The sequence below is a fragment of the Petaurus breviceps genome, unplaced genomic scaffold, assembly GCF_028583685.1.
Source record: "Petaurus breviceps papuanus isolate PSGF00001 unplaced genomic scaffold, PetGlider_PUasm1.0 224, whole genome shotgun sequence".
Classification (NCBI taxonomy): Eukaryota; Metazoa; Chordata; class Mammalia; order Diprotodontia; family Petauridae; genus Petaurus; species Petaurus breviceps.
Genome location: NW_027185887.1, coordinates 11,371,722 through 11,389,872, shown reverse-complemented (window position 1 = coordinate 11,389,872; position 18,151 = coordinate 11,371,722). Strand labels below are relative to the sequence as shown.

The 18,151-nt window shown below is 39.4% G+C and overlaps 1 protein-coding gene and 1 pseudogene across 1 annotated transcript; both read right to left on the bottom strand.

Annotated features, from left to right (window-relative positions):
* Positions 1-177: 177 nt before the first annotated feature.
* Positions 178-14,813, bottom strand: CUNH6orf62 (chromosome unknown C6orf62 homolog). Its single transcript, XM_069095047.1, has 5 exons — positions 14,683-14,813; positions 12,756-12,932; positions 8,007-8,129; positions 5,696-5,830; positions 178-1,513 (listed from the first exon to the last, which is right to left on the bottom strand). The coding sequence occupies exons 1-5, from the start codon at positions 14,809-14,811 to the stop codon at positions 1,388-1,390; spliced, it is 690 nt and encodes a 229-aa protein (XP_068951148.1). The 5' UTR covers positions 14,812-14,813; the 3' UTR covers positions 178-1,387.
* Positions 3,025-4,064, bottom strand: LOC138166551 (eukaryotic translation initiation factor 1 pseudogene; annotated as a pseudogene).
* Positions 14,814-18,151: the final 3,338 nt, after the last annotated feature.

The following is an 18,151-nucleotide window of genomic DNA, read 5'->3' as shown; positions in this document are numbered from 1 at the left end:
AAGTTGCAAAAACAGAGGTTTAAGCCATTTGCCCACAGTCATATGGAGGTAGTCTATTAGAAATGAAGACTTACCCAGCTCTTCATGGCTTTGATGGGAGCTCTTATGCTAGCCTGCCTCTCCAAATATTTGCCATTGTGCCAACCATTATGTATTTCACATGAATACAAAGTCAGGTAGCTTTCACCTATTTTATTTAGATCTGTTTTTCCAATTCCAAATAAAAGCTAAATATAAATTTGAAACAGGTAAGCACTAGTTTTTACCCCAAGGGAGTAGGCTTATACAAATTTACTCCAATAAAGTACTTAACCCTTAAGCAAAGCCTTCATTTAAAAAAAAAAACAAAAACAAAAAACCCTATACAGTAGTCTTCCTTAGGTTTCATTGCACAATCTTAACAAAATGTTCTTTCAGAACCAACTTTGACACTCCAAAAACACTATTTTACAATTTAAGATCACAACTTTTATAATTTCTAAGCAAAAAACAAAACAAAACAAAACAAAAACCACCTTACTGGGTTTTTATGACATTTTAGAAACCAGTATTTCCTGCACAAGTTACCAGCTTTTAAAAAAGTGTCATCTCTTCAAGAAAACAAAAATTTTATCATGTATGGTTTTTCCGCAGCTATAAATATATTTTGCCTTAGTTTTAACAGCTGCTTTAAGCTACTTCAGACTCCAGGTCTGCTTTAATGTGTATAATTGTATCCACTCAGCAGAATACTCTTTTTACACAGCAACTTGGGGAAAGAGATCTGAAAAAGACATTTAAGTGCTAGGAAATAAACATGACCCAGCAAAAACAATAGGCAAAAATGCCTACAATGAATGAGATTCTTTTTTCATGTGAGATTTCTTTCCCCACTACTATTGTAGCAACCATTTCTGTTCATTAGAATGAATTGGACAGTGGTCTAGAACTGATTACAGCAAGCTAAGGCTGCTTTTTAAAAAAATGTATATACCTGTTACATTCACTTCTCACCCTCTGAATACTGATGACAAAATGTTGGGGAGGCATAACCAGCACAAATGGGAAGACCATCACAAATGAATTTCACCTTGTGCTTTCAGATACATTTAAAGCATTTCAGTGTACAACAGTCCTTTCATTTCACATTTTAGTAAGATGCTGATGCAATGCAGAAATATGCAAAGCATCTTCTTTCACAAGGTCCATGCAGAAGACATCTTTTTTTTTTTAAGTTCCAAGATACAAATGATAAAAGAAAGATCCAGGATGAAGAAGTTTCACAATGTATAGTGTTCTGTGCATGAGTCCATTTTCTTCTAAACTCTGAAAGAATAAAATGGTAAGAAAACAAGAAAAAAAATCGCTGCTGCATTCTGTGATCTTCCCCATTTTGCTGGCCAGTACTCTATTCTGGCATATAAGGATGGAGGTGATCCTCAACGGTGCCAACCGCCCAGTGGGTGAGCTGTTCCTGTGGCAGGTACAGGCAGATGCTGCATAACTTGAAGATTGTAGCTTTGTTTTTTGGAGTCTGGAAAAGAAAGAAATGGTTTATTTTAATTAGTGAGGTTTTTTTTTTTTAATGGAGTTAAACTCCTTGTAGTATAAGAACATGTAAATACCATTTCTTATATAAATCTATGTAGTGCTGATCTTAACACTGAAGAATTTAATACAATGTAGTTCTAAAGACAGAACCCATAACACTTTGGCTTCCAATCTCTTCATTACACAGAAACTACTCTCACCAAAGTTATTAATGATCTCCTAATTGCTTAATCTAATTACTTTTTCTTAATCCTCACCCTTCTTGATCTCCAAAGCATTTGCTATTTCACCCTCCTTCTAGATACTCCTCTCTGGATTTTCTTGCTATTGGTCAGTCCTAGTTCTATTTATCTGACTGCTCCTTTTTCACTTAGGCTTTTGATGGATCTTCATCCACTTCACACATACTTCATACTCCTTAACTAGTTAAGCTCTGTTGTTGGCCTTTTTTTCACCCTATAGTTTCTTATACCTCTACACAGATGGGTTCCCCGATCTATACACCAGTTCTACTCTCTTGAGACCCATGTCACAGCATTTTGGACATCTCAAACATAAGGTCCCTACTCAGCATGTCCAAAAAAAAACTCACTGCCTTTCCCTCAAAACCCTCCCCCCTCTCTTTAAAGCTTCTCTCTTACTGATATGAAGCCACCATCATCTTCCTAGTTATCCAGGCTCTCAGCTTCAGTGCCATCCTGACTCATACAGCATATCCCTGAATCAAATCTTGTCATTTCTACATTCACAACCTTTATCATATACATCCTCTTCTCTCATCTTTCTTACCTGGACTACTATGATACCCTTCTAATTGGTCTCCTTGAAATATCTCCAGTTCTACCTTCTAGAATACAGCTGCAAAGTGAATTTTTTTTTCTGAAAACCAGATTTAAATACATTACATAACATTAAAAAAAAAAAAAACAACCAAAAATGAAAACTAAACCAGTCTGTTAACTTCACATGGCATTCATTGGGCAGCTGTTGCTAGTAAATTGCAAGCTCCGAAGTTACTACATTGACTGTTTTGATACATTAGTTCAAAATTTGTTCCCTTGTCAAAAGTTTAATTCAGGTCAAGTTGCCCTCACAGTATGGTGTTTTCTCCACTTGTTCACCTCCCAGAGGTAGGGCACTATTAGTACTAAAAAAAAAAAATTCTGGTCAGACAACATTGGACCTTGGTGTGATGTTAAGAAGGAAAATGTCCTGCCATTGCCCCCAAATTAAACTCCTTCCTGGTCAGGCGGTGAAAGTCACCAGGGGGAATCCCAGTCCTGCTACCTTATCTTGGTGGTGTCTGGACTAGATGGTGGTGACCTTAACTTACTCTTCTGAGCATCACCAAAGGCAGCTGGACAGGGACCTCTGAAGGGGGAGCACCAAGGAGCCTTTTTGGACCTGACTGAAACATTAGATTATTTGTGTTTCAGGCTGGGCACTGCCAGGTTTTACACCTCTGTTTAAATGAGGGACTTCAAGACTAGACAGCATAGCTCTTTTCAGTTTATTACATGAATGAGTTACACTAGTCCAAGTTACAAACAGCAGACCCCAAATGGTTACATTATATACAAGCTGTGAGGTTTTTAAACTTGTGACAAGGGACAGAAGGGAATTTTTCTATTCAATGAAAGGAAATCCTCACTTAAGCTTCAGTGAGCCACAAACTTAAAACCCATGAACCTTCAGCTGGTCGTCCTTAGCCAGTCCAATCTCAGTGAGGAACTGGCATGTGTTCTTGTACTGGTCATCCTGTAGCTGAATTACTTCTCCATATTCTGGATGCTCAATTACAGTACCACTGCAGGCAAATTTCTTCTTGAATGCCTTCACTAGTTTCTTTTTTATCATAATCAACAGCGATCCCCTGGACAGTAGTGAGGGTCTTCCTGCCATTTCTCTGTTGAATTCTTATATGGATATAATCCTCAGTCCCAGCAGGAAGCAGGTCATCACCCTTACTTGCATCAGCAAAGGGGTCGAAAGTGTGGAAGTTCTTCTGGATAGTGGACATACAATACAATTCCTTTTCCTTGGTGAAACAGCCTGTGGAAGGCGGTGGCAGGAGAAGGCGGGTGGGGGGGACAGTGTCAGGAAGCAAGGGGGCTCGAGGGGGAGGCTGCCGAGTCCTCAGTGGCGGCTCAGTGACTGGGAAAGTGATTTTTTCTAAAGTATAATTGTGATCACATCTTTATACTGACTCCAGGAGTAAATATAAAATATCCTGTTAGCATTCAAAGCTTTTCCTAAGTTCTGGCACCTTCCTACCATTCCATTTCTCTTATACTTTACTATCCTCCATGAACTCTACTATAGCTACACTGGCCCATTTACCGTCCATCTCACAGCACTGTGCCTTCACACTAATTATACTACATATATGGAATGTTCTTTCTCCTCACTTCCATGACTTAGCTTCCTGCAAGATTCAGTTCAAATTCTACCTTCTGCACGAGGCCTTGCCAGGACTCCCTTCTAAGTGCCTTCTCCTCCTAAATTACACTTCCCATCTATCTGGCAGATATTTATTTACATGCTGTGTCATTCCCCACCCCCCCACCCCTATTAGCTCCTTGAGGGCAGAAGTAATATCTGTCTGTCTTTTTGCATCTCTTGTGTTTAGCATAGCCAACATAAAATGAAGATAAAGCTCTAGATGCCTATAGATTAATTTGGCAGAAAATGAGAAATGAAGCGGTTTGGGTAGACAAAAAAAATTAGTGCATCTTACCAAATTACTGAAAATTTTCCACTCTAAATTGCCAAAAATTTTAACTTGTTAACAAAATGTTACTTTCAGGGCCAACTTTCTGAATCTGTTATCATTTAAGCCAGGTGACTTGACATTCTAAATCATCCTTTTACCTCAAATCAAGTATCTATTAAGCCAAGTACTACACCTCAAAATTGGTGATGCCTTAAAGTCAAAGAAAGATCTCATGGTGACGTGTAAAACTCTGTCTTTAGGTGGCTCAGTGAGTAAGAGCACTGGTCCCAGTGTCGGGATGACCTGGGGATCGAATCCGGGCTCAGATACTTAGCACCACACCCAGAAATAACTGGCCATGTAACCTTGAGCAAGTTACTTAACCCCAATTGCTTAAAAACGAACAAACAAAAACTCTATTAAAATTGTAAATATCTTGAAAGAGGGTACTACATTAGCCATTTTTACCTTAATGTGAATTTTAGATCCTTTCTTGAAATATTTTGAAGGGGAAAGGGGAAGGAGAAGACATAACTAGGTTTTCTCCTATAAGGGGAAGAATATATCAAATGGAGAAGTAGAAGTACCGGAAAAGCAACAGCTTAATGTAAGAATGTACTTAATAATTAGTTAAGAATCCATTCCAATCCAAAGGGCTACAAACTAGCCTATCTCTTACTACAGAATCTTACGTTATATGCCATGAAAATTCTGATTATTTCAATAACTAGGAATAAGTCAAGCACTAGGCAAGTAAACAGAAACCATCATTTAATTCATTATTTTGCTTCTAAAACTTTTGATTATTATATGTCAGTATATGTTAAAATAATTAAGGCTTTCTAGGGAAAGAACAAGCAATAATTAAGAACCTATGCTGTGTACCAGGGTCTGTCCCAAGTGCTTTACAAATATCCTATTTGATCCTCACAATAACCATATGAAGTAGGTGCTTTTGGTTGAGGAAACTGAGCAGAGGTTAAGTGACTTAGTGCCCAAGGTTGCAGGATACAAAAGTGAAGTTGTATTTGAACTCAGCTATTCCTGACTCCAAGGCTGTTTTTGTCTTCAGCAGGCTGATAATTTTAAAGAGCTAATACTGTATAAACGTAAAGGCAAATGGAAGTGTTAAGGTGAAAAGTGTTAAATCTGATCTGGAAAAACCTGCCTTAAAAGGCATAGAGGGTAAAGAAGCTTGTGTTACATCTTTAAGGACCATTTAAGTTTCAAGTAACTATGCAATGTATCCATAATATTATTTATTATTTCAGCTTTCAAAAGGGGCAAATTTTAGAAGATTATCACAATACTGTGAAGGACTCCACATTATTAGGAAACCTGGATTTTAAATACACATCTGTTAATTCCTTGTAAATCATTAATGCAAGGGCAAAGCTCACATCTCCATTTAGTTTTGAGAACCTTCAAACAAAATCTTACAAAGTTATTTACCTGCAAATGCTGTCTGTCAATGAAGAGAAACACTGACTGGTTAGGATTGTTGACAACAATTCCAGTCTTGTCCTTTCGGCTCAGTACATGCAGAAACTGTTTTTCGTAGTCACCGTGATAAAATTCAAACTTGGCCTAGATGAGAAAGATATTGCTGTAAAACCATAATCATATATTACAGTTCAATGGGAAATAAGGTACCTAAATAAGTTATAAATAAGGTGCCTAAAAAAAACCAGAGGGGTTAAGAAAAACATCTGATATTACCAAACCAAAAAACATACTAACAGGTTATTATAACATAGCAGAAAGAACACTATATTTGGGTCAGAAGTCCTGGGCTAAAATTCTGGCCCTACTACTTGACAGAATTTTAGTCAGAAGGGAATACAGATGCCATTTGGTCCAAGCTATACTTATTCCTTTAAGACCAGATGAAATACAGGAAGGCAGAACCTACTACACCACCTAAAGCATTCCATTCTAGAATAGCTCTAATCATTAGGAATCTGCCCTTATATAAAAACTAAGTCTGGATTTCCAAAGTTCTGTGTTGCCTGAAAACTAATTAAGTATGCCATCTATATTTCAACCAGGCCATTCATAATTTTTGTAAAGTATATATAAAAACAAAGCAAGGATACATCCTCAAGAGCTTCAGTAAATACATTCTCAGGCTGACATTTAGCTATTCAATTATTAGAATTTTCCTTTGGATTGAGTCATTCAACCAGTTCCAAATCCACCCAAATATATTACCTTCTAGCCCATACCTGTTCCTAGCCACGAAGTTAACATAAAAAATTTTGTCAAATGTTTTCCTGAGAGCTAGGTAACAAAGGTCAAAATTAGATACTTAAAGCTTAAATTCAAGCTTAAAACATTTGTATACCAAGTTAAAGAAATTAGGAATTTGGGGCACAGAGAATCTATACCCCAATGTGGGTTTAAAAACTGAGTTGACACTACCCACCTTTTGTTTCCTTCTTAAGGTTGGGTTTTAGGTTCAAACTTGAGAACCTGGGCTCCAATTCTGGCTATGCTACTGAGCAAATCATTTTCAAACTTTGGGCTTCACTTTCTTCAATCAAATGAGAGGGCTAGAACAGATCTCTAATAAACTTTCCAAGCTCTAACTCCAAATCCACGACCTGATGCCTTTACAATGTATGCTGCCATTAAGCTACTATAGCTGCAGTGTGCAGTGTATACGCACAGACAGAAAAAAGTAGTTTCTTCAAGTTAAAAAAAAAAAATCAAACCTCATTTCTATGTTCAATCTCAAATCAAAAATATTAAATCTTACATTCATTTCTCTTACGTACTGGAGTTCAAATATATAATAAAGAAAATTTGCCTTGGTCTATTGAACTAATTCTGTAAAAAGGTTGTAGCAATTAACATGATGGAACACACTAAATGTGCCAAACCTAATTTTTCAAATGCTGCAAAAAGTTACAGATTTTAATATCTTAGTTAAAGATTTTGAAACTTAATCTGTAATTTACATTATCAATAAAGCAACAATATTTAAATTCCTCTCACCCACTGTATTCAAATATATACCTTAAAATCACCTTACTAAAAATTGAAGATTATTTAAATCTGCCATCATAAATCATTTCATGTGGAACTCTCACACTGACAATTTAGTTCTTTGTTTTTCCATATTTATCTAAGCTGCGTCATCCCTTCAAGTCTTAAACTTCATGAGCAGCCCATAAAATCCAATCTTAGTCAATGGTCCATTTATTGGATATCCTTGTTTTATCACCCATTCAGCATCTTAAACAACGACAACTTCATTGTAGCTGTCTTGTACTGTGAGCTTTTTCTGAGAATTACATTTCATTTGTAATCATTCTTTCCATTAACACCTCTATTTTCTGAACCCCCTTTTTTGGTACAACATTCTTCTCATATTTAAATAAGCTATTCCCCCCTCTAGGAAGGGCCTACAAATAGACTAAATCCCCTCAGAAATCAATGGGTACAATAACAACTACAGTAATACATATCAGGAATCAGTCACTGTCTTCTGCCTAGAAGACCTATTTTTTTTCCTTCAAGGAAACAAGCAGTCCCCTATTCTTCATCTAGGAAGACCTAGGAACAAATCAGACACTATTTCCTAACTCAGGTTTTTCTTTTAAAATTTTCAAGTACTGTACTTCCTTTCTAAATGTTATTATTCTAGCCCACAAACTGTTCTTAACCAACACATAGTACTACTCAACCCAAAAAAGATTTCATTGTTTAATCAAGGCATTTGTATTTTATTATGTTTCAAAAATTTTAGAACTAAAAATACCTGAACAGGCCTGAAGGGCTCATCAGATCCTTTCCACCTAGAAAATAGGAGACAGACAATCTTCTCAATATCATTCCGAGGCCAAAGAATGAAATCCATCTCCTGAGTACAGCCAATTACATCCTATACAAAAGATGGAAAGCATTAAGTTGTTAAAGGGTTCAGCTACAGAATCCTAAGTGAAGAAAACACAAATAGTTTTATATATTTTAAAAGTTAGTAGGGCTACATATATTGTCGTTTTTATTTGTCCTTATGCTTAACAGTTCACATATTTAATGCCAGCTATGTTTTACCACAGAACCTACAGGCAAATGAGGTAGCTTAATGTCTGAATACCATGCCTGAACAAAGCAGTAATCCATCTCTATCCAAGACCTTGAGTGTCAAGGTAAGCAGTATTTTCCCTAAATCACATCTATAGCAATCTTATCTAGGTTAGACTGTCAAGTGTTATCATTCTTACTCAATTTACTATTTAATATAACAAACATATTATAATGTGTTTAATAACATGTTGGGCTGTTTGGTGGCACAGAGTGCTGGGCCTGAATTCAAATCTGGCCCCAGACACTAGCTATGTGACCCTGGATAAGTCACTCAACCCTGTTTGCCTCAGTTCCTTCAATTAGAAAATGAGCTGGAGAAGGAAATTGTAAAGCACTACAGTATCCTTACCAAGAAAATCTCAAATGGGGTCATGGAAATGTCAGACAAGACTGACTAAACACAAAAATAAACATATTATATACTGTAAGGGTTATGGGATTTAAAGATCTTTCATGCCCCGTTGGACTTGCTGACGTAGCAGGAAGGGGTTGTAGCAAGAGGAAGCGGAAGCCAAGCTAGAGTTCCTGCAGTGACTAGCTGTGTGAGGTGGAGGCTCGAACCCCTTTTTTGAGCCAGCCAGAATTTCTGCTGAGGACTGCCAGGGACAGGAACTGGGGGGGGGGGGGGGGTAGAGAGGCCAGAGCTGCTGGGAACATGATTCCTGGGTGCTGAACAGTTGCCCTGAGTGGGGAGAGGAGGACCTTTCCCTGAGATAACCTGTTCTGTTTTGAAGGCCTGAGAATGTGGGTGTTTACTACATTAACTATGTAGTAGCAATTTCATAACTAGTGTAATGGCTTTGACATTCTGGTTTTGGGACTCAGTTTTCTGGTATTTTAATAAATGTTCTAGCTTTATCCCCATGTAGAGAGCCTGATATATTTTGTGATTAATAACCACATCAGCATATTTATAGTTGCCGTAGGCATTGTGAATATTGCATTGTTGATACACATACAGAACAATTTTTTTTTGCTTTTTGGAGGGGGGAAGGCAGAGCAGTTGGGGTTAAGTGACTTGCCCAAGGTCACACAGCTAGTAAGTGTTAAGTATCTGAGGTCTGAGGCCGAATTTGAACTCAGGTCCTCCCGACTCCAGGGCTGGTGCTCTACTCACTGTGCCACCTAGCAGCCCCTATACCGTGAGTGTCCATTTTAAAAGGCAATGGGAGCGCTATAAAGTAGAAAATTTATGCACAAAACTATGAATTTTAGTCTAGTATTTCTAAATCATATCCCAGTTCAAGGTTCCAGATGAATATAATGATCTGTGGTTTCTAATATGAACCATCCCTGTAGAGTTAGTCAACTAGCATTTATTAAGTCCTACTATGTGCCAGACACAGCACTATTGTGTAACTGAGCTCTCATTTCAGAATTCTGTTTGCACAGCCTTATCTTTTTCCCACACCCTTACCGGAGTAGAGTATATTATATACAAAAGCCTAGCCTCACAGTGCTAGTCCATGTTTCAAAGCTTCAAAGCATCACCAGATAAGTATCAGTGTTAAAGAACACTAAAGTCTTTGTTTCCAGAAGTTGGGAGTCAGGGGAAAGCCACTATCTTAAATTAAATACAATGTCTTCATGGGGTCACAAGAGTCAGACACTACTGAAAGGACTAAACAATTACGGATCTAAATTTTTTTCTTATGGAAAAAAAACAAACAAACAGGCTATTGGTATAGCAGAACCAGAAAGAGATGGGTTCAGATCCTACCTTAGGTACACACTGTATGTCTCTGGACAAGTCACTGAGTGTTAAGAGACTTGACTAAAGCTCACTGAGGAATTAAGTTGCAAAGAGCTTCCCAACCTGCAATGGTAGTGAAAGTTCTCCCTGCTTTATCTTTCCTCCTCATCCCCCCCACCTCTAATTCAGTCCTGTTTCCTACTCTTCATTTCTTGGCCAAGTTAATTATCTATCTACAGTCTGTTCAAAACATATTAGCTATTTGGACTTCTCAGCCAATTGCACATCAGATTTTACTTAATATCCTCTATAAAAATGAAGTTGCAATTTATCCAAAGGACAATAGAAAGCCACATAGTAAGCTGCTGCAAATTACCATACAATTACAGGGAAGAGTTAGAAAAAAATGTACAACCAGAAAAGGAGATGCATAGGGTTTGCAGTAAAAGCAAGGAATAAATGAACAAATCTGTACACATTCAATGTCAAGAGAAAGATTGCCCAAAACTAAAAGTTTTTTTGTAAAGCAAAGAACTAGAATAAATAAGGTACTGCCTCTTAAACAACTGGGAAATGGCAAACAAATGTATATGCGAAATAACAGAATGTTGTCTCTCTATAACAGTGATGATTTTGAAGTATCCCAAGCAGTATGAACTCTAAGAGTGAACAGAACCAGAAGAACAATTCACACAAGGATAATACTGTAAAGAAAACAATTTTGAAAAGACTCTCATTATTTGCAATTACTAACCATGTCTCCAGGACTCATGGTAAAACATGTGACCCACCTCCAAAAGAGAGGTGATAGACACAAGGTACAGAAAGAGACATGCACTGTTTTAAACATGATTACTATGTGGATTTACTTTGCCTGACTATACTTATTGTTACAAGGGTGGTTCTTTTTTGTTGTTGTTTTTTTTTTTTTTTTTTTTTTGCTTTTTGGAGGGAAGAAAGTAGTACAATTGGAGTTAAATGACTTGCCCCAAGGTCAAAAGGCTAGTGTTAAGTGTCTGAGGCCGGATTTTATCTCAGGGCCTCCTGACTCCAGGGCTGGTGCTCTATTCACTGTGCCACCTAGCTATTCTCTATTCACTAGCTGCCCCAGAGAGTAGATCTTTCTTAATTTGAAAATGGGGAGAACTGGCAACAATAATAAAAAAAAGGAAGGGACAACTGAAACTTTTTTTTAAGAGTGCAAAGAAAAAAGGAAGTACAAAGAGAACAGTTGTGAAAGTAAAATTATATGCTTTTTTAAAGCATGCAATATGAAATGAGAATTAACAGTTCCATATAGGATCTCTTTGTGTTCTGCTGTGTATACGGAAATGCTATTTTTGATGTTTAAATTCAAAATAAAAATCCAATTATATAAAGAACTGATTTAATTTTTTTTTAAAGTGAGTAGGAGGGAAAGGCTCCCAGTTCATCAAGTGGGTCTTCTGCAGGCAATTTTATAGGCAAGTATGGACAAGAATTTACAATGAGAAAGAATTTATCAGTTACAGTTAGTACCATTCTATCTGAGGTAATATCAGACTTTCATACCCAGTCACAATCTCAATGGAAAAAGAGACCATTTCCCCTACTTCATAAATTTTTACATGTGCTGAAAAGTTAAAAAGTCTGAAAAGCTGTTGAGTCCCTACACCTTAATTTTTTTTGCCCTTCTAAGCAGTCAAGCTACCAAAAGGTTAATTATGTGAAGCCATCCATCATAAAGCTCCCTTGAGTATAAAGTTTTTATTAATTTGGGGATGGGACTAGTTTCCAGATTGGACTTTATCCACTGGTGCTTCCAAGATGGAAACTCTTCACTGATAAAGATCAGCAACTTCCAGTTTCAGAGTTGCCCTGGGACACTTAATAGGTTAAGTGGGTTAAGCATCTCAAAACAAATACTGTCAGAGGCAGTACTTGAAATCAAGTGTCCTAACTCTTTTAAGACCTGGCCCTCTATCCACTCACTACTATTAAGGTGGCCTTTCTTTTTATTAGAGGAACATAATACCTTAAGTGGATTTTCAAATTTAGATCGTAAAGTCTTGTGTACATCACTATTTGTCATGTAAATTAAAAAACATAAACAAGGACTTCACGGTAAAAAAAAGGCATTCTGGATTTTTGTATACTACTGTATCTCTGCACTTATACAGTATTTTAGTCATCTGATAAGTGCAATGTAATTTCAAAAGTAGTATCTGCACAAATATGAAACTGGTTCACTCTTATCTAAATGCAAAATGTATAGGGAAAGTTAAAAGCAGTAGAGACCTGAAATTTAGTGTGGTTTTGGCTATCTACATGCATAGGATGGCAACTGCAGGCACTGGAGGGGGAAAAACACCTCTCTCCAAATTTAGAAGGCTAGCTAAGAACTAGCAGACAATAATGCCCCAAGGACAAATTAAGAGAAATTAAAAATTAACTTACTTGCTTTTAAGTGACCACTGACTGACAAAATTTACCAGTTTACACTTAAGTTGGCCCAAGGAGAATTGTGAAATAACCTGAATTTCAAGTTATACTAAATAATCTAATCAGTTGATTCAAGGTCAAGCTGTTAGTTTGCTCTTAAGTTATGATCCAATGATGTTTACTGCGAAAAATTCATAGCCAAAGTACTTTTCTATTTTCTATTTAACAGTTGTTTTAAAAAAAAAAATCAAGTTATCTCTAAAACTCTATCATCAAGACAAGTACAGGGAAAAATAAGGCTCTCACCCTTCGCATGGACTGGTAGCGGGGAGCATGGAGCTGTACTACATCCTTCTGCAAAAGTTCTATGGAACTTTCCAAGGAATAGTTGGAATCTCGCACACCTTTCAGAATATTTTCTTCATAATTGTTTGTCATGACTGGTATCACTTCAGACACTTCAAAAAGTGCTGATTTTTTCTTCTAAAAAAAATAAACATCTTTTTTTAGCTTAAGTTTTCAGCTACATACAATCTGGTAACTGCCAGTTACAATTTTTAGTGTGAAGCACAATCATTCTAAACCAACAACACTGCTGATTGTGTTTGCAAAACAAGAAACAAATTCAAGACTTAAAACCCATTAATAATTTTTATTTTTACCCAGTTAAACTTAGACTCTAACATTTCTCTATCTTTACTAAAGTAACTTCACATTACCAGCACAGTAGCAGTTTTTGCCTCCTTTAAGGTAAAATTTAACAGAATTTAACCTAATCTTAAAATTCCAAATTCAAACCCTATCTATAAAAAGAAAAATAAGACTAATCAGAATACGTATTTAACTTTTTTAAAAAGCATATTAACTTCTACTACTTAGCAGAGAGAAGTTTTGGTTTTTCCTCTTATATAAGTGCCAACATTTTTAGACAGCAAGTACCAAGGAAAACTCAACTTCTGAAATGTAGCACATTTATGTCCCCAAACTATTGCATGGTAGTCATAGCAATTGCCTAGACACTTCACAATGACAGGGTAAACCCAGATGATATTTCCATAGGGGTCAAAGTTAATCTATTACTAGAAGAGTTTGAGTCACCTTTCTAAGCAAAAGTACAAAATCAAAGTCTACTAATTTAGTTTCTAGGTTGTACTCAGTGTCAGTTTCATTACTAATTTATCTTAAAACATAGCATCTTTTGCTGAAATCATCCAAGAAAAAGGTTTAGGTATCACTTCTGTATTTGACTACTGGAGGTGGTAATGGTTGTCAGTACCTAGGTTGGAATTTTGAGGCTACTGGCACTTCAAACAGAGGGTCTCTAAAATTCACTGTTTTGGCACCTGATGCATGGTATTTAATCTTCCTACATCAAGAACTTTTTTTTTTTGGTTGCAGAGTTAGGGGTAAGAAGCCAAATTTTATCTTACCAATAAGATCATGGTCTACAGACAAATCCAAAAGTGCAGTCACACACAACATTAAACAAATGTTTAAAGTCCCTACTATGTACACAGCACTGTTACTAAGGGATAAAGATTTCTTGATAAAATCTTTTTAAAATTCAACAGTGGCTGTTCATTTAAGATGCACCTTTGTTTAATTTAAGCAAAGATACTTAAAAACTATATCATGTATTTAAACTTCAGAATATAAACTATTCCAAAACTTTGTACTGCCCAACCCTAGAAGTTGGCTGTAAAAATTGTTTACCTTCGAAGCTCTTTAAAATCGTTTTCTAAGTAAAAATTTCCTTAATATTAAGCAGTTGTGGTACTATTTATTTCTATGGAGATGGCTATCTGGATATTTCCTAGGTTGAAGGGGATTCATTACTTGCAATCCTCTCATAAAGTAGGTGTTATTGTTGCCAATTAGTCCCTTTAAATAATTCTAATACCTCTAATTCAAATATTACCTAGTATTCAATAATTTACATTAGACTATAAACTTACAAGCAATGGTTTCCAATAATGCTATAAGTCCTATAGTACAAAACTGATTACATGTGGTTAAATTTCTCCTTTCCCCAAATCAAAGTACATATATATTAGAGTAGTTCATGTTCACAGACTACACATACCTTGGACCTGAGAAACACAGCAGGGGCAATGTCAATTTTAAGCAAATTTTTTCAATTAGTATGCACACCTATTTACAGTTTAACTTGTTACCCTGTATTAAAGTCACCCAAGTGTTCATGGAACAAAAAGTTTTAAGAATTTTAAGTTACCTTCTCCTTGAATACAAAGGCAATATACATCTTGAAGTCAAACTGGTCAGCTAGAGATTCTTTTTTCTTTCTAAGCTGAGCACGAAGTCTGTTCAGAGCTTGTTTCTTCCGGGAGTTTGGGTCCCCCATTTTGTAAAATACAGGTGGTACTAAAGCCTTTGGAAATTGTAGCTAAACTATGGGCACTTTTTCTTAAGACTCAAGTACAACAGAAACAAGTCGTTTTATTCCTGCTAATATGACTGAATAGCTAAAACAGCTGTAACCCAAAAAATGCACCCCAGGCAATTATGAGGAGACTATCATATTAGAGGGCTAACAAAAAAATTGCCATCCAATCGTGTCTTGGACAATAAGATTTTGGAATGGATAGGAATGGGGAAGGAGAAGGGTAGAAAGAGAGGAAAGAGTTTGAATCAAAAATTTTGAACACGCATTTATGGGAGACAACTTAATTGCCAAAATAAAGGGGGGGGGGAGGTAAATAAAATTAGAAGCCTTTCATCAAGATTTAGGTGTACAATAAAACACAGCTAACACCAGCCCAATCCTTTAAATCCATCTGGTGGGGTTAGTTTGGTTTCTGGCCCGTTGAAAAAGGAAAAGGATCGGAAGGGTAAAGGGGAAACTGATCCCCAATTTTTTTTCAAGGGTAAGTGAATGAAACTGAAATATCCAATTGAGTTTTACCCAGCCAGACCCATGGCTGTGGTAGTTAATTATGGTTAGTATTTCAGATTTCACTATTGCTATGTATCGCCAGTGCTTGTTATTGATTACACTTGGTGGAGAGCAAAGAGGAAAGTGCGAAATCGGTAGAAAAGGAAGAGAGGTACAGGATTTCCCTGCAATAAACTACAGTGTACACCGGGGGCGGGCAGCTGTTACCCAAAGGAGCCAACAGAAAAAACAGCGGAGTCATTACCAACTTCCCCATCACCCACATTTTCACCCTCAGGCGGCTGCAGCTGCTGCCAAGGAGGATCATGATGGCAGGAGGAGAGGGGATAGAGAAATACCGTTTATTATTCCCGCTCTGTGGTGAGATCTGATTTAAGTTCGGGATCCAGATTTCCCCCAGCCCAGTGCAGAGTGCGCTACATTCCCCCAGGGTTCCTTACTGAACTTGACCCTCTCTCTCTTGCAGCCCTTGCTCACTCTGGGGGGTGAGGAGTGCGATTTAGCTGTGGGCGAGCATGGCAGGGCAGGTTGGCTCTCCCGTCCCAGGCAATGGCCAAGGCCACCACCTGCCCCTCTACCCCGCCCCCACCCCCTTTTCCTCAGCGACTCACTCGCACCACGAGAAATTTAGGGTCACTCAGGGTTTTCGTTCATCTCATCGTGGAAGCGATTCCAGCCCTCCAACCCCCGGTAGGGGTGGATGGAAAAAAAAGAAAAGTTAACAATTGAGAAAATAAAAGTTGTTAGAAACAAAATTTTAACAAAAAGGGCCCTCCCCACCCCCCTTTAAAAAAAAATCCCAGTTTTCGCTTAGTTTTCCCTCATGTTGGGCGGATCATTTTTCCAAGTATTGGTTTAGGGTTAGGAGAGGGCTGGGAAAGGATTTTCTTTTGTTTTTGTTCTTTTAGGAAAACAAAAACAGATAAGGGGAGGGCTGGGGACAGGCTTGGGCAGTTTGGCTGGGCTGGGATCCCCTTCCCTCTGTGTCCCCGCAGAGACCGGGACTCACTGACCGACTCTCTCCTTTCTTTCTCGGGTGGGGTGGGCTCGGGCTTTCTTAGCCGCAGCCTGCGGGCGGAGCGGTGGCGGCGGCGGCGGAAGAGGCGGCGGCGGCGGGGGCGCTGCTAGCAGCACGGGCAGGAGCCATGTCAAGAGAAAACCACCAGCCAACTGAGCCCCTCCATCCCTGCTGCAGTGCGCACTGTGACCGGGCCGCCCGCGCTGCTGCCGCCGCTCAGCCCCCACCTGGGACCCATAGTCTAGCTCGGCACCCCGGGCGGCAGCTGAGGAGGCGGTGGCTGCGACTGGGGAGGAGGCAGGGAGAGAAGAGGAGGAAGACAAGAGGGAAGAGGAGAGAGGGGGGTGGGAATGGCGCTGGTGGTGGGGGAGGGGAGGGGAAGGGACCCTGCACTGAGGTCCTTCAGCCGAGTGAACCCCAAGAATTAAAGTTATTCCTGTCCGAGCATCGGCTCTCGCTTCTCTCTTCCCCCCAACGAGCGGGCTCCGGGCTCTCAGGAAAAGAAGAACGAGGTTGATGAGAATGGGGGAGGAAAAAAAGAGGCTGAAGCAGCAGCGGGTGGTAGGCGTCGACGGTGGTACAGCGTCGGATTTTTTTTCCCACCCCCACCGGTGGTAGAGGAAGCGGCGGCGGCGGCAAGCGCCTCCCGGGTCGGGGCAGTAACGCGTTTAAGGGAAAAAGCGAGAACAAACAACTTAAAATGGCAGCGACGGTCGCTGCGTCACCCGCCCCTCCGCGGTGCCGCCCCGAGGCCACCGCGGCTGCGCGTCCCGCCAGCCTGTACCACTCGTGCCAGAGCAAAGGGGGAGGAAGACGAGGATGAGGAAAGATGCTTGAGATAAGAAGATTATAAGGACAAAATTAAAATAAAGACAATATGTATTAATTTACTGAAATGAAGATCTCATGTAACTCAAGCTTCTATCGTAAGTTAAAGGTCTTGGAGATAAAGCAATTAAGAAAAAAATCACCCCCTTCCATTATGGTTTTTCCGAAGGGCGTGAAGGGTCTCCCCGCCACTCCCTCTGCTCCCCCTCGGAGGGGTCGCGTGTAGCTTCCAGCTTCCCCCCCCCCCCCACCCCACCCCCCCCCCCCCGGTTTCTCTCCACCTCCCCCCACCCCCCACGAAGCACCCGGATGGAATTGTTGAGGACGGCTGGGGGAGGGGAATGAAAGTAATCAGGACTAGGCTCGCGGCTGAGCTGGAAGTCAGATTTGGGAGGAGAGGGATCTGGAGTGGGCTAGAAGAGATTCCCTTCCGGATATTTGGGTTCCCAACGACTAAATCATTCCCCACCACACCCCCGCTGTCCACAGCGGGGCGGGGGCGGGGGAAGATTAAGGGAAATTTATTGTAGCCCGATTCAAATTCAATTCCATCACTCATCTTACGGGGAAACTGCTCCAGCCCAAACTGCCCATTGATCTTAATTCCCTTTTCCTCGTGTGGCTAAACCCTGCAGAAAGAGAGCTGGATTTGTAAACTGGACGGGGCTTCCAACTAGGGTTCGGCTACTTATCGGAATGACTGACCTTCCGCAAATCTCTCTCAGAGCCTCAATCCCTTAATCTGCAAAATGGGAGGGGTCGGAGTAGCTGGCCGGTAGGGAAGAAGGGGTAGCTACGGGTGGGATGTTGGATGTCCTAGGTCCCTGCCTAGTTTGAAGCCCGGGAGGTGTGTGTGTGTGTGTGTGGGGGGGTGTCATCTTTCCGTCTGCCCCAGGCTCAAGTTCTGTATTGTGCTTGAAACCAGCTCCAAAACCTCACGTT

Excerpts from the sequence above, each read along its gene's own strand:
- CUNH6orf62 (XM_069095047.1), bottom strand. The coding sequence starts at position 14,811 with ATGGGGGACCCAAACTCCCGGAAGAAACAAGCTCTGAACAGACTTCGT. Across the intron at positions 12,933-14,682 it reads CCTTTGTATTCAAGGAGAAG|AAGAAAAAATCAGCACTTTT; the intron begins GTAACTTAAAAT and ends TATTTTTTTTAG. Across the intron at positions 5,831-8,006 it reads AGCCCTTCAGGCCTGTTCAG|GCCAAGTTTGAATTTTATCA; the intron begins GTATTTTTAGTT and ends TTTCTCATCTAG.